We start from the raw sequence: 16,338 nt of genomic DNA on the forward strand, positions 1-16,338 counted from the left end.
TCAATTAAAATACTCAGAATACGTGCGATCCTATCTGATGTGGGTTTCTGGCTACTCGACCCCTCAGGAAGAGGGCAGGTACGGGCAGTCCTTGCGGTGAGACCACAGTCAGGGAAATTCAGCCAGAACATGTCTTTTCAGTGGCGCCTTAAGGTCAAGTGTTCATGGTGCTTTGGGCGTTCTACGCCGTGGGGGGCACCGTGGCATGAACCATGGTCTGTTTTATTCGCACTACAAGCCATGGCTGCCACTTCAACTGCCCAGGGGACCCGTGTCACACTTGTGTTGTATTTGCTTTGGGCTCTGGTGCGACTGCAGTTTTGCTCAGCTCTGGTGCACACACCCCAAGTCAACATTTCTGGACCAAGTCGTAGGTAGTGCTGGGGTGGGGTGGGCACAGAGTGTCATCACAGGTGGTCCAGGTGTCACAGTGTATCATGTGGGAAGCTGGCCATGGCATGGGGCCACCTACCCCTCCCCCCCTGTATAGGAGGAGAGAAAACGTCCTACCTTCCCCAAGGGGAGATCTAGTCTGTGCTGTCAGATTCCAGGACACTGATGCTGGGTGTTCGCCAGTGGGCACAGTAACTGACCGTGCCTCCCGTCCCTCAGTTGGTAAGACGGCCGGGCTCCTCCGAAGCGAGGTGGGCCCGGCAGGTAGAGCAGGAGGACGGGGAGGCCCAGAGGCTCGGAGGCTGGGGAGCAGACCTGGATTTAGGTCGCTTGGGCCTTGACTTCCAACCTGGTTTTACCATACACCTGGCATTGGGTGTCAGGTCCGTTTGTGATGGTTCCATTTGGACTAATGGCCCTGAGGAGGCCCCAGGGGACCGAAGCGTCGTTCTAATATCACTTACATTTCACTGTCAGTGTGGGCCGTTTACGGGGAAGTGACGGGTTGTTGGTGTGACCAAGGCGTCGGTCAGTCTCTGCCGTGAAACGGGCTGTTGTGGGTGCCCGCCCTTCCCCCCACCCTGCAAATGTATCTGTTGAAGTCCTAACTCCGAGTAGCTCAGAATGGGACTTTGAAGAGGTAAAATGAGGTCATTAGAGAGGACCCTAACCCAATATGACTGGTGTCCCTAGAAGAAAGGGAAATTTGGGGACAGAGACACAGAGAGACAGCCATCCACAGCCAAGGAGACAGGCTCGGGACAGCTCCTCCCACGGCCCTCAGAGGAACCGGCCCTGCCGACACCGTGATTTCAGTTCCAGCCTCTGCAGCGGGGACGGCACAGTTCTGCTGTCTGAGACACCTGCCCGCGGCGGCCTTGCGGGCTCATCTGCTCAGCCCAGGCCGGGCGGCCGTTGGAAAGGCCCGGGGCTCTGTGGAGGGGAGTGGGGCCACCTCTGCAGCACTGGGAACCATCCCGACCTGTCTCCCTGTCCGGAGACTGTCCCAACAATGACATTTGCTCGACTGCAAGAAACTCACGGACGTCTGTCAGCAACCGGACTCCTCACACGTCACAGGTAGAAGGCTTCTGGTCTACTCCTGCTTTCTCGAAATGAGGAAATCTGGGGTGGGGTTTGCGTGGTCTGAGTAGGTCGCGTGGAGGTCAGATCAGCGGTAAAGTGGAATAGATTGGAGGCTTCCTAGCTTACGGTCTTGCTCATCAACTGATGGGAATGCTCTGATTCTCAAAAAGAGGATGCTAAAAACATGATGGAAAAAACCTCTTCAGTCCTGAAATACTTAGCACAGTGCTGGCCACATGGTAGATGCTAAAAATTGTAACTATTACTGTTATTGTCCAACTCTGGGAAAGGGTTGCTTTTCTTAACTTAGCTCAGAGGCGGGAGTCTGCCCTGAGAACTATTCAGTGGTGCTTAACAAAGTATTCCTAATGATGTTACTGGGTCTGAACTGCTGCTTTGCAACCCGAGATACAAGTTTGAACTTTGTTACATTAGTAACAAACCGCCCCGGAGAAAGCGGACCCTCGCCCTCGCAGTCAGCCAACGCAGAGCTGTGTCTTTAACAATAAAAAATGCAGTTTTATGAGAAAATCAAGCAAAGTACCCAAAAGTGTCATGCACAGAAAACCAGGAAATATTATGTTTGCTATATTCCCGTTTTGCATAGTAAGTTTTCTGGCCTCTGAGTGACCATATGCTGAAGGGGACGGTTTTATGGTTTTGCCAATGACTGGAGGACAGGGATTGTCTCTTTCCCCAAACACAAGATCCCCAGCTTTGCCCATGGGTCAAACTAATAAATACATGTTCAGTAGAGGCCTGCTGAGTGGATCACTGTGTGAATGACTTTCCTGGGGTCTGAGAACAGAGGGCAAGGAAGCAGCATGTCAGTGGAGAAGGAACACTTTACTCTGAAAAAGGCAGGCGGTTTGCTGTAGTGAGATTATACTGAAGTTTTATACATGACTCCAATGCATATAAAGTGACACCCTCCACACTACTGGCGAAGGCACCCCTGAACCACAAGGAAACTCAAAGTGCTGTAAATCCATTAACACGGACGTAATGCATTTTCACTGACCTACCGATTAAAAGTCAGACGATTGGAAGGACGCGTGGAAGTATTTCCTTTCCCTGGTGATGACCCTGACAGTTCCCATCGCGATGACCCTGACAGTCCCCAGCGCGATGACCCTGACGGTCCCCAGCGCGATGACCCATCGCGATGACCCTGACGGTTCCCATCGCGATGACCCTGACGGTCCCCAACGCGATGACCCTGACGGTCCCCAGCGCGATGACCCTGACGGTCCCCAACGCGATGACCCTGACGGTCCCCAGCGCGATGACCCTGACGGTCCCCACGTGGACCCTGGCAGCTTGCAGTCTGCAGCTCCCTTCTGTCATTCCACTGCTGCTAGGGAACTTCTGACAGATTTAAACATTTTCCCTTAAATGGAGCTTGTGGAAAATGCGGAAATTGGCATGACATGAGGCAACATTAAAAAACATTATTCTTAGACACTGACTGGTAGAAAAGAGCCCGGAGGCGGAGAAGAGCAACGCGTGTACCCCGAGTGCACAGACACGTATTTACATGGACTTGACGCCTTGTCCGGAACACTGTCCATTCGCGCTCTGTGCACAGCTCCAGGGACACGAGACGGCACCGAGGCCACGTGCGGCTGTCCTCTCTGAGGAGGTCTCTGTACAATGTCTCGAAAGGAGCTTATTCTTGACTTTTCCAGAACAGTCTGGAAGCAGCTGCTGACGCAGCCACGCGCTGCGGAGCTGCCGTGCCGGGCGCCTGGCCGCCTTCCTAAATGTAGGACTCCTTGGCATACTGGAGCTGCTCGGCCTCGAAGACCGGCTGGCTGCATCGCCTCACCGGGCCGTCCCACTTGCTCCTCTGCTTGGACTCGGACACAGTTCGCAGCCGGTGCAGCTCGGGTCTCCCAATGACAGTCACTTGTCTTATCGTTTCCACAGGAGCACAGACAGCCCCGCTCTGTTTCCAGCTCTCAGTCCTGGGAGCGAGCCTGTGCCCGTCACGTGGCTCTTGGCTGCACATGTTTGGGTCCCCTCCGTGGTGAAAAGGCAGACGTGGCGGCAGCCCGGTGTCCAGGCTGAGCATTCTGGCCCGCATGCTGCCAACTGTTTGGCTCCGGTGGGCAGTGAGCTCCTGGCACCGCATGGCCTCTTGGTAAGAGGGCGGGCTGCCGGGCCTTCTCTGGTCCACCAGGCGGAACACGTCCTCCGCCGACATGGCACAGGGTCTGGAGCTCAAGTCTAGGGCTCCTTGGCCGGGGGTTTCAGGGAAGTTTTCCTGCACTATTCGTCCAGCAAGTTGGCTTTCTTTTTTCATTCCTTTCCTTACTTGGTCTCTGGCAAAGGCTTTGGACTTCACAGACATCAAGCTGGGGGTTTTGGTCAGCGCTCTTTTGTGAGAGGCAAAGGAGAACGACATGGAATGCTTTTTAATTTCTCTGTTGGACTTACTTTTATCAGTCTTTGTAAAAGACTGATGTCTGGTGAAGAAGTTTCTCTTGGGACTGGAGGGAGAAGCCACCGGTGAGCTGTCAGAGGAGGTGTCCAGAGAGCCACTGGAGCAGGCTTTGGGCACCGATCCCCACAGTGACGCCAAACCCTGGGTCGAGTTCTGCACCTTCAGGTCCTGAGGCCTCCGGGTTTTGCCCTCAACTGCAGGAAACACCTCCTCTGCAAAGGGGTCCTCAGCTTCCCCACTTTCAAAGTGGGAGGCTGGTTGGGCCCTAGTGAAGTCATCCTCACTGCGTGTTAGTTTTTGGTTCGTTTTCCGGCTCTCTGGGCATTCTTGGGAGGATGACATGCTGGGTTCTGAGTATCGCCTGTCCGGTTCACAGAGGGAGCTTTTCAGTCTGGCCACAGTGCTGGCGATGGGCTCCCGGCTTAAGTTCCAAGCACACGGCAGGTTGCTGGGCTCCACGCCGGCTGCTGTCTCCGCGGGCGCGGGGGGCAGCCTGCCCGGAGAGCTGATGGCACTGCTGGAGTCCGCGTCTGGATCATTGCTGTCGTAGGCCGAGTCGTTCTGCAGGGTTGACGTTTCTGCAGAAATGAAAGGACAGTTGAGCTTTATGTTCAGGTTCTAAGAAATAAACTCTGGTACAGTTCATCCCACTTATATTAAGGATGACCCTAGGTAAGTTGGTGAAGCTACTTTGGGGTTTGAAACAAATGATATTTGCAACACTAAATTTTTAAATCTACTCTATCGAGGTAGAGATGGGCATGAAAAAAGAGAAAAGGTAGCATTTCGCTAAAAATTTTATTAATCTTAAATTTAAACAGCCTTTTAATGGCTCTTTTCTCGGGCCATTTCCATTTTAAAGGACCCATATTTCATTTGTGGAAATGAAAGTTTATAAACAAAAGTTTAGAACAGGCAGGGACGTTCCAGGCTCCACCCAATGAGTCTGCAGCCTAAGGAGACAGTGCAGGAAGATTCGAGAGCAAAGTCTGCAGGTATAAACATGGTGGAAGCGAGCGGTGGGACGCGGTGGAAGCGAGGGGTGGGATTGGTGGAAGCGTGGGACGCGGTGGAAGCGAGGGGTGGGATTGGTGGAAGCGAGGGGTGGGACGCAGTGGAAGCGAGGGGTGGGACGCGGTGGAGGTGAGGGGTGGGATGTGGTGGAAGTTAGCGGTGGGATCGGTGGAAGCGAGGGGTGGGATTGGTGGAAGCGAGGGGTGGGATTGGTGGAAGCGAGGGGTGGGATGCGGTGGAAGCGAGGGGTGGGATTGGTGGAAGCGAGAGGTGGGACGCGGTGGAAGCGAGGGGTGGGATTGGTGGAAGCGTGGGACGCGGTGGAAGCGAGGGGTGGGATTGGTGGAAGCGAGGGGTGGGACGCGGTGGAAGCGAGGGGTGGGATTGGTGGAAGCGAGGGGTGGACGCGGTGGAAGTGACCGACAACGCGTTGTGCACCTGAGCTGTCAGTGTGTTCCAGGGAGTCGTCGGAAGCAGTACTGGAATGCGCCGGAATGTTCTCCCCAAATATTTCCAAGCAGTTATCGATGAGGAATTCCACCAAAGTCTTAACCTGTGAGGACAAATGAGCAGATTGTTAGCTTCAAGTCATCTTTATTTTTTTTAAAGGGAGGGAGACACAGCAAGGTCAACTGTTAGGGAGGTGCCCAAATGAGCCAAGAGATTTTATGTGTCTGGGAAGAGCATCCAGAAAATTTGGTAACAATCATCTATATTACAGTTAGTTTTGAGACAGGCATTTTTTTTGGAGAATAAAAAAAACTTTTACTTTAAAGGAACTGAGTCGTTCACTTTAAGGAGTTTCTCATTGTGGGGCTGGACGGAGTGTGGCGGGCAGAGGACAGCAATGAACGGGCCTTTCTGTCCTGGAGGGTGGTGAGGTGGAAGTCAGAAGCACTAAGCTCCGTCTTCTAGGCGACACAGCACAGGGCCTAGGCTCAGTCAGCTTCACTGAACGGACACGTCTGAAGCGGAGCTGTGGCGAGTGTGCTGCGTGTCCCACTTCACTGCGACCGCGACCAGTCAGACACTCAGAAGCATTTCATCGCTTGGTTTGCGGACAGACGGTGAGATCATAAAGGGAGAGTTCCTCAGAAACAGCCGGGACCAACCTTATGGTTCAAGTCTTTCTGGGCTTCGAACGACAGGTTTTGGTCATTCTCCCGGGTCAGCATGTTGGGCCCGACGCAGATGGCCAGGTTGCTGGCGTCCATCTTGTTGACCTCGGAGTTCCTGCTGATCAGGTAGAGCACGGAGACCAGGTGCTTGAGCAGCAGCAGGTTGGGCCGAGGCAGTTTATCTGCAACCCTGGGACAGAGTTCAGGGGACATGGTTTCAGAGGAGGCTGATGGTCTTTCTAGCTTTAGGAGAACAGGCTGAAACTTTCTGGCTAACCCGGACTTCTTTTAAAATGAGGAAGGTGCTGCTTTCACAAGCAACGTTATGAAATCCTCATTCAGACACTTCCAGGGCAACTGACATGGGAGGAAACTGGTCAGCCAGACATCGTGACAGCCTAAGAAGCCGATCTTTATGGTTAGGGCACCAACAACATAACCCATTATTATTTATATAGATCTTAGGTTAGGAAGCTTTAACTCCTACAATAAATATCATGGGTTAATGTTTTAAAAATAATTTTTTTGATAAATCATTTAGCCATGTAGAATGTCTGTTTCTAATACTGCAAGACTATTTTTTTAAACACAATCATTTGCCTTTTTCTGAGCTGTGATCATGGAACAAAAATGAGATATTTTTGTACCATTCTGAGAAATCTTTACAGAGAAGAAATCAGTGTGTAAGGCATGTTCATAACCATGATCAAGGCATCATTCAAACAGCAACATCACTACTAAACAAATAATAAATTAGATTTTCAAAGCATCTCTTTTTCAAGAAATGAAATGGTGACTCTAATATATGCGTCATTTTCATACGAAGTTATTGTTCTGAAAGAGCTATCTGTCTTTAAGTCAAAACTGATTCTCATTTTGGGACAAACACTCTAATGTCTTGAATTCTATTGAAAATAGAACAATCATAATACATAGGCACACTTTCATAGGATTTGGCAAAAGTACTGATATTTTAAAGTTAGGCACTGAAGATTCTCTAGTTACTAACAGGTCATATTCTCATTTACAAATGTAATTATTTCCGCTGTCACTGGAATTTGTTCTTATATGGCTTTCATTTTGGTTACCTAGGAGAGTGTGAGATATGTTATGGAATTTTCTGAATAAAATAATCCTTCCAGATTTGTTCTACATTAAGGGACATTTTACGGGACAATGGTCGCCTTGCAGAACTTCAGTCTGGGTTAAAGAAAACCCCGATTCCTAGCGCTGGCTGGGTAGCCTGTCTGAAGCTGTTACCTGGGATTCCGTCTCATACTTTCCTGGACGACTTATATATTTAGACACCCCCCACCTTTTGTGATTTGTGCTGAAGTTCATGCTCTAGTTTTTGGAAAAGGAACTACTTTCATTTGGCTGAAACACTTTTTGTAAATGTCCAGGGTAACTCCTGATTTTTATTCTGAGCGCAGACAAACAACTCCATTCTGATCCCCTAATTATCACAATTTTCACGAAATCTCTGACCGCTGCGTACTGAACGCAAAGGCGGAGTCCATGGGGCCAGTCCTCCGGTGACTCTCCGGACTTACTGTTTCAGGGCCTCAATCCTGTCCTCCTCGTTCTGCTTCTCCAGGGCACCCATCCACTCCTCAAACAGGTCGCAGGACAGCAGCTTCAGGGGGATACTTCGGAGGAAGTCCTGGGGGAGAGGAAAGGGCGGGCCTGTCTGTGCGGCTGAACTGCTGCTTCTGTCTTCACTTGGTTCCGCCCCAGGGAACCCATGCTGTCCCGCCGCGGTTCTGCCCCCTCCTTCCTGCATTTGCTCAGCCTGGCGGGAAATCGCTCTCTTGAGCTGTCTCTCAGCAACTTCCTCACGGCCAGCACAGTACGGTCACTGTCGTGGGGCCCCCAGATTCCGGGGTATGGACTTGGCCAAGGGAAAACCCAAGTGTCTTTCTCCTCAAAATTTTGGGGACATTTAATGCCTCACTTTCTGCTGGAATCTGGGATCAATGAAACACAGATGTTTCTATAAGTAAATAAAAGTCTTAACTAAAACAAACTCCAAGATCAGTTCACTTTGAGTTGTAGGGAGAAGGGCCCGTGTCCTGTGTCCTGAAGGTAACGTGTCAGAGCCCACAGGCAGGCCCTGAGGCGCCGGGCTGGGGACTCACCTTCAGGACCACCGCCAGGAGGTGCACCGGGAGCCCGCTCAGATCCACCACGCTGCCCGAGTTGAGCTCCTCCTTGAGCTCCTTGCGGGCTTTCTCATTGGCCGCTTTCCTGAATATCCCTTCGGTGGAAGGGCCTTTGAGGCACAGAAGAGTGAGAATGTCCTACAGGACAGAGGCGGAGGAGAGGAAACAGTTACCCTTGCTTTGAAGACACAGTTTGCTACCAGTACACTAAGACTCTCTAAGTGGGAGAAAGAGAATTAAAAGAGTGCATGTGAATAGTAGCTAACTTGACCTGTCATGAAATGTCCTCTCCATAAAAGTTAGTTCTGCGTGATAACAAGTTAGTCTTAACGAACAAGTGACTACGGAAGCCAGTTTTCCTTTTCAGTCCAGCTGCTGTCAACTCCTCCTCAACCCTGCCAGTTTTCTAAGAGGAGGTAAACTGTGAAAGCTCCAGTTCTGAACACTCTAAAATTACTTCCGGCCTCCCTCCTCGTGGGCCATTCCGTATAAACACTGGGTTTCTGATCATCTGCTCTGCCGCATCTCTGCTGACTTTCCAGAAGTCACGCATTTTCAGCCTCCTCAGCTCTATGGAGCCAAGGACAGAGCGGCCATCCACCTGAGCTAATTAGCACACAACCACCTTCTAGAACGTAGGCGGCCAGGCACTGTCCTGACACACTCGAAGGCGGGAACACCATTTCTAAAGATAGAAAACACTGAAGACTGGCCTCTGCGAATTTAGGTGAGGATGACATTCTGCTTGCCCAAGGACTTCACCCCTGGCAGCAGCTTGAAGCGGGTCACAGGGGAAGGCGTGCCTACCTGGATGGGCCTGGGGAGTGTGTCATCGTCACCACAGATGATTGACAAGGGCTGATCAAACAATGACGCTTTCAATTCTGGCTCCGAAGCCCCAGGAAAATCTGATGAAGGAGAAATCTTTCTCATGAGAAAGGGCCAGGACAGCACCTTCTTTCTTTTCTTGATTTCTACGGTCAAGAAAACAAGGCGAAGTGAAAGTTTAGATTAAAACACTAACAAACAAAGGTCCGTGTCAGACCACGGGTATTGTCAGCCACATAATGTCATCTCTGGTATCAGGTGGGGTGAATATTTTTGAAAAAACTGAGAAAGCAAAGGGTATGGATCTTAATCTCAAAAAACCAACCCAGAAAACAACCACAATGTTACCAGGGCAACCAGCCTCTAAACATCAACACCGAGGCTCTTCACAGTCCCCACCTTTCCTGTTTTTATCCTTCGCTCGCTGTTTGTTGCAGAAAACTAACTGTGCAGGTCATAAACAACCATCTTCACATATTGACTTTAATAACTGTGGCGGACATTTGTGCTGTTAAATATATTATTTTAATGTGCTCCTTTGAAGAAAACGAAACTTGTAAGGAGAGGAAGTGACTTGCTCAACAAGATCATTTTGAAGACACTTAGCTGGGCTGGCTGTTAAACCTCTGCAGCCACGCGAGCACCAACCAGCCACTAGAGGGAGCTACACCACTCAGCCTGTCTGCAGTCACTGCCACCATTAGGGTTTCAGAGGTAGCGGCTTTAGGACAGGGAGAGCACGCGTCGCTGCAGGGAGGCCTGAGCCAACACCTGGCAAGTGGGAATTAACAGAGAACATTACCAAGATCTCCTCTCCTTGCAGAATCCTGGAGATGTGTGTGCAATGGGCAATGCCTCTCACAAGTTTCCTTCTTCTTCTCTCCTTCCTTCTCCTTTCCCCCTCCCCATTACAGAAGCCATATATTCTAAATGCATTGGCGTATGTTTCTATACATTTTATACTGGCAAGTGGAAGAGGATGGATAGAAGTAGCTTGTCCTCAAAGTTCGGGAGAACCGGGGCAGGGTTACGTTATACTGTAATGCACTATGAAAAAATGAACAGCGAACCCTGTGTTCTTCGGAATTTGACATCAGCAGTGATTGCTACATGGGCTCTTTGATTCACTTTTCATTACAGAAGGAGGGAAGTGGAAAAGGCATTGTGTGTTTCTCCTATGTATGCAAGCTTTAATTGTCAAACCATAAATGGCCAGGAGATCTGTAGCCCCACTAAGAACCTGTGGAGAGCTGGCTACAGCTCTACAGCTTTTCTGTCCCAGTGCCCTGGTGCCCCTGCAGCTGGAGCCTGCCTGCCATTTAAGGGTTAATGTTCTGCGGTCTTTCAAAGAACACTTATAAAAAATTCCTAGTAGAGTAACAGTACTGTGGTTTTGCAAACCAAGAACATTTGTTGTTACATAAAAGACCAATATGTTTTTAAAACTCACCAATTAGCTGGCAAATACTATCTTCACTCTCACATGATGCCAACAGAGGATGTTCCTTGATATCACCCTAAAAATATATTTACTTCAATTAAAAATAATAACTGAAGAAACCTACCCAGGCTTTCTTCACAAAATACATACATAACATATTATTCGTATTAAAAATTAGTCAACAGAGCCCACTGATTTCTTCCTAGCTTCTAGAATCAACAGCAAAGTCTTGGTTGGTTCATATAAGATCCTTATTAATGTGTTTAACATATTGCATTTATGATATTAATTTTTTACTCTAATAATTAAATAAGCCAAACAATATTGCATTAAAACAGAAAGTGTTCCCTGTTCTCATAGTGCAGATAAAAACTTTAAAAAATTGCTTTCTTACCTCTGATTGACATTCAATCAATGTCTCCATATTATTGGCATTTAGTGTTTTTGACTAGAAGAGAGAAAAAAATCGAGTTAGGTAAACATTTGACTCGACTCTGGAACATCTGATGAATGAAGCTAAGAGGCGTACACACAGCATTGCAGCCGCTTGTCAGCTTCATCAGAATCTTGCCCGGCTGGCCCGTGATGCCTGCTCCCGAGTGGCGGCTCTGCCTACGGAGGAATCACATGGCAAAGAATCAGGAGGGACAGATGTGACAAGCTGGCCCATTTCAGTGCCACTTTGCCAGAGCACAAAGTCAGAAACTATTAGGTCGTAAAGTGTTCATTTAAAGTCTAGTTGTCTGTGACCAGATGTCTTCTACTATTAAGAACAGCATCTGAACACACATTTCTAAATTAGTTAAACCTGATGATCGTCACCGTGACACATTTTGTTATGCATTTATGACATTCCCATCAAGAGATAATCTGAATAAGTACAGTGACAACTCACTACGTGCCAGGTATTATCTTAAGAGCTTCGCATACATTTGCTCATCCAACCCGAAAAGGAAAAAGTTCACTCCCGGGATGCGACATATGGAAGAGTTAAAACAAAGAGAACATTTACAGAATTCCTGTAGGAACATTACAGAACACCCTAAAAGCACAGGCTTCCCCTTGACACACCGCTTCCCGTGCTCGGGATCTTTGTAACACTGTTGCCTCCTCTGCGGGGCGGCTGTTTGTGTGGCTGTTTGTGTTCCCGTCTTGTGAATGGATGACACTTACCCTCGGTGGGCCTCCCGCCGGGCTCCTTCGCCTCCGGGGAGCTGTGGCGAATGGGAGAAACGAAACGGCGTGACACCCCGGCTAATCCACAGGCAGACAGGACTGCTCTGCCCTCACCGTCCTGCCTTATAAGCGAGGGGCGGGCAGGTGGAAATTCAGAACGTACGGGACCGGAAAGAACATCACGGGCTGTCACACTGTCGAGCCACACGCTGGAGAGCACCAACTGCTTCCTCATTCCTTTTAGGGCAGCTCTGGGTTTTTTTTTTTTTTTTTTTTATTCCTTCCACTTAAAAGTAAAAAAAAAAATCTGTAAACTACTAGGCGTGGAAAAGATGACATATGGCCCTAGGTGAAGGCTCTGATTAATGTCACAGGTGGGATGTGTGACTAGAAGTGTGTTATTCTGTACGTAAACATCATTTTATTTTCTGAAGTGGTAATTTCAGGTGCCCTTTTTTGATATCCTGTTTGAGGGCTGGCGCCCCGCCCACCCACCATCCGCTGTGTCCACGAGTCACCGTACCCTGCTGGGCATCCTCTGAGTCCAGGAAGCCCGGCGTGCCACGGGAGGTGGCACCACCAAAGCCGGGTCAGTTTTCTTTGCAAGTAGGAAGAGTCCACTGGAGCAGCTGTCGTCATAGTCCTCTCTCCTCTTTCCCCAAGTGCTAGTCAGAATGATTACTGCTTCATTCATAAGTCAGCTCCAACCCCGACGTGGAAGGGAAACAGCCCGACTTCCAGGAGAGGAGACGATGACCTTCCTCCGTGGCGCCCTCCTGCTGGACAACAGAGCATCTCTGGTTTTCTGTGGCTGAAATGGCTCAAAAACCCCGACAGTGGAATGAATACATAAATCGTGACGTGCGTATTTCACGCAGTGGGCTGTATGTAGCACTGAGGATGTATAGTCTAAAAATACATTCCATACCCTGGCTGGTTTGGCTCGGCAGTTGGCGAGTCAGTTCGCAGACTGAAGGGTGTCAGGTTCGATTCCCGGTCAAGGGCACGTTCCTGGGTTGCAGGTTCGATTGCTGGCCCCAGTCAGGGTCATGTGGGAGACAGCCAGTCGATGTGTCTCTCTCACATTGATGTTTTTCTCTCTCTCCACTCTATCTAAAAAAGCAACAGGAAAATGTCCTCGAGTGAGGATTAACAACAAAAGACATTCAACAATATGGTTGGGTCTCACAGAATAATACTGGGCAAAAGAAGTCAGATCCAAAGAGCACCTGTGGCGTGCAACGCACAGAAACGCGAAAGCGACCATGCGGGCCGAGCCCGGGTCCAGGCACATGGTAGGTTTTCGATGAATCATTTCTGAATCAATACACTGATTTATAAATATTACTATATATACTGTTATAATATATATTCTTTGCTAATATGTATTTCGTGGACTTTTTTTCATTTGACATGCTTTTTGGGTTCTTATAAAAAACTTAAAGTTTCTGCTGCTATTACAACGAAAGCGTCAATCCTCAATGGAAACATCTCCTTTTAAAAAATTAAGACTACGTTTTCTCTAATCTCTAATCCTCGGGAGTTTTTCTCTCTGTCATGCACTATCCCCCATAACACACATCCTAAAAATGGTGCCCCCTCCATGGAGTTCTATATTCAAAGAAAGATGACATATCTAGAATCCTGTTAAATAAAATATGGGAAAAAAAGTAGATGTTCTCGAGTGGGTGAAGGGTGGGAGCATCAGGGGCCTGCCTGTCCCTTTTGCCTCTTCTCCTGACAAACTCAAGCTGGGGGCCTTTCAAGAAACTCTCAAGCCCTGGCCGGTTTGGCTCAGCGGTAGAGCGTCAGCCCGCGGACCAATGAGTTGCGGGTTCGATTCGGGCCAAGGGCACGTACTTTGGTTGCAGTTAGTCCCCAGCTCTGGTCAGGGTCATGCAGAGGCAAGTCTGTGTGTCCCCCTCACAACGATGTTTCTCTCTCTCTCCCTTTCACTCCCTCCCACTCCATCTGCAGATAAACAGGAAAACTATATATATATAATATATATATATATATATATTATATATATATATATATAAATAAAGGATGCTGATCTTTATATCAGACTCAGTAGAAATGGGAGAGATTCAAATCCTGTCTTAAGAAAAGCATCTGTTAAAAAAAAAAAGGAAACTCTCAAAATCTCCTAGCTTTCGTCTACGTCAGCAGTCCCCAGAGCGCATCCGGAGCCTGAGGCCCTTTCAGGAGGGTCCGCAGAGTCTGACTACTGGAGTGATACTACTAAGATGCCCTGGGCCTTTCGAAACTCTATTTTCACAAGAGAATACAGCAGAGTTTTCCAGGGGCCACTGACGTGGGCCGTTCGGATACGATGGGAATGCTGACGTGTGCCTTCTTGTGTGTTAGACGCTCTGGCGTTTAATTTCTCCTGAGGCACACGCTGGGAGCTGTAACTTGCACACACTAAAGCTCTTCAGAGTTGTCCATAACTTTGTGAAATGGGTTCTTGAAACCAAAACGTTTGAGAACTGTGATCAACACCACATCTTTGCCTGTGAGAAAATTCTACACGTGTCGTGTACCATTTCCCTGTTGTTTTCTGCCGTATCGTCACAGCCATTTTCTTTTAAATTTTTTTTTCCTTTATTGATTTTAGAGAGAGAGGAAGGAGAGGGAGAGAGAGAGAGAGACATTGATGAGAGAGAACATCAACTGGCCGCCTCCTGCATGCCCCCCACTGGGGATTGGGCCCATAAACCAGGCATGTGTCCTGACCGGGAATTGAACTGGCGACCTCTTGGTGCAGGGTCAACTCTCAACCACTGAGCCACACCAGCCGGGCACGGCCATTTTCAAAGTAAACTACTTTCAAGGTGTAAGGTCTGGCAACCCATCCTTCCTCACTGCATGCTGCTTGAGAACAGTGTGGTGAGTCTGGGAGTGAAGGAGGGAGTCTTTCCCGCTCACTTGTCCATGGCCCTGTGACTGCCCTGTCCCAGGCGGCCTGCCGCTGTGCCCGGGGCTCCTCAGCCCTCCGCTCACTTCTGAGTCCCGTGTACCTCGTGGTGGTCACCTCGCCTCTCGGTTCCTCTAAGGAGCACACCCCTTACTATAAACTCAGCCACCAGCATGTGGCAACGAGGGATGAGGAAGTCCGTCAGATACAAGAAAAGCACCATTTCCCTGTGGACGTGCAATTTAAAACATTGTGAACTTCTAAGTGAGATTTAATTGTCGTCAGGGGTTATATTTTTTCTCATGTAGAGGATCATGTCTTCACATTTATTATGAAATAGAATAAGAAATAGACATGTAAATGTAAATCATTTCAGTAACAACTCTTTTGAAAAGTAGAATAATAGGCTATATGTTTGTTAATGACGTGGTAACTTTGGATATCTTAAAAAAAAAAGAAATAATTAAAATGCTATTAATTATATTGAATTAAAAATTCCTTCTAATCTAGTTTTTTTCCCCTCTCTTTTTTTTTGGACACTCAGAGTCAAATTTAGGGCATGGTGGTGAAACTTGAAAACCTCCTGTCAGTCCTGGCCGTTTTGCCTAGCGGTCAGAGCATCGGCCCCCGGATAGAAGGGTCACGGGTTCGATTCCCGTTCAAAGGCATGTATCTAGGTTGCATGTTTGATTCCCAGCCCCAGTCAGGATCATATGGAAGGCCCAGTTCATGTATCTATCTCACATTGATATTTCTCTCTCTTCTTCCTCCTCCCCTTCCACTCTGTCTAAAAAAAAATCAATGGAGCCCTGGCTGGTTTGGCTCAGCAGTTGGAGCGTTGGCCTGCGGTCCAGAGAGACCCGGGTTCGGTTCCCGCTAAGGGCACGTACCTTGGTTGCAGTTTGTTCCCGGCCCTGGTTGGTCGTGCGGGTGGCAGCCACTCGATGTGTCCCTTCACATCGATGTTTCTCTCTCTCTCTCTCCTTCCCACTCTATCTGAACAAAAAATGGAAAAATGTCCTTGGGTGAGGATTAAAAAAAGAAAAATCAATGGAAAAATATCTTCGGGTGAGAATTAACAACAAAAAAATCTCCTGTGAGTTGCATTAATAACAATAAATAGAATACAATTTACATCTTTAAAAAATACAGAGAACAGCCCAGCCAGTGTGGCTCAGTGGTTTAGCATCGACCCATGCACCAGGAGGTCGCCGGTTTGATTCCTGGTCAGGGCACATGCCCAGGTTGTGGGCCTGATCCCCAGTGGGGGGCATGCAGGAGGCAGCCAGTCGATGTTCTCTCTCATCAATGTTTCTATCTCTTTCTCCCTCTCCCTTCGTCTCTCTCTGAGATCAATAAAGAAAAAATAATACAGAGAACACAGGTTTGTGACCTGCAGAAACTGTTACGGGGACAGATGAGCATTTTTCCTGGTGTGGAGTTCTTCCATCTACCTACCATGCCCTACGTTAGCGAGGACGGGAGGTGCTGAGCTGTCTAGGATGGGAAGTTGTTAGGAAATACAACAGAAAAGAGTGCGTTTTTTAAAAGCCGCAATGTCTTTGGGCTGTTCTCACAGACTGCACTGTGGAGGGAAGGCCGAGAGAGAGCTGCCCTCTGGGAGAGTTCGGCAGGCGTCCTCTAGTTAACAGGATGTTTTGTAATTGCTGGGAGGCCACCATCAGCAGCTGTCCTGGTGGCCAACTGAGGAGACGGTCCCCATCCATCCTTAGTGCTGGGTGCCCGGCGTGTGG

General features: G+C 48.7%; 1 protein-coding gene across 2 annotated transcripts; it reads right to left on the reverse strand.

The window, feature by feature from the left end:
- Nucleotides 1–1,295: 1,295 nt before the first annotated feature.
- LOC118621500 (T cell activation RhoGTPase activating protein) lies at nucleotides 1,296–11,768 on the reverse strand. 2 transcript variants are annotated; one of them, XM_036248814.1, is made up of 10 exons: nucleotides 11,662–11,680; nucleotides 11,018–11,100; nucleotides 10,883–10,936; nucleotides 10,498–10,564; nucleotides 9,027–9,193; nucleotides 8,196–8,357; nucleotides 7,611–7,720; nucleotides 6,052–6,247; nucleotides 5,378–5,492; nucleotides 1,296–4,503 (listed from the first exon to the last, which is right to left on the reverse strand). In XM_036248814.1, the coding sequence occupies exons 2-10, from the start codon at nucleotides 11,024–11,026 to the stop codon at nucleotides 3,239–3,241; spliced, it is 2,145 nt and encodes a 714-aa protein (XP_036104707.1). In that variant the 5' UTR covers nucleotides 11,027–11,100; nucleotides 11,662–11,680; the 3' UTR covers nucleotides 1,296–3,238. The 2 variants fall into 2 exon arrangements, with proteins under 2 accessions (XP_036104707.1, XP_036104706.1); XM_036248813.1 differs by having other exon boundaries at nucleotides 1,297–4,503; nucleotides 11,022–11,100; nucleotides 11,662–11,768.
- Nucleotides 11,769–16,338: the final 4,570 nt, after the last annotated feature.

The sequence above is a fragment of the Molossus molossus genome, unplaced genomic scaffold, assembly GCF_014108415.1.
Source record: "Molossus molossus isolate mMolMol1 unplaced genomic scaffold, mMolMol1.p scaffold_m16_p_8, whole genome shotgun sequence".
In the NCBI taxonomy this organism is placed as follows: domain Eukaryota; kingdom Metazoa; phylum Chordata; class Mammalia; order Chiroptera; family Molossidae; genus Molossus; species Molossus molossus.

Coding starts and splice junctions, on each gene's coding strand:
- LOC118621500 (XM_036248813.1), bottom strand. CDS start 11,048: ATGAAGCTGACAAGCGGCTGCAATGCT. Junction 9,194..10,497: donor TAGTATTTGCCAGCTAATTG/GTGAGTTTTAAA, acceptor TCTTGACCGTAG/AAATCAAGAAAAGAAAGAAG. Junction 4,504..5,377: donor GGAACACACTGACAGCTCAG/GTGCACAACGCG, acceptor TCATTTCTGCAG/AAACGTCAACCCTGCAGAAC.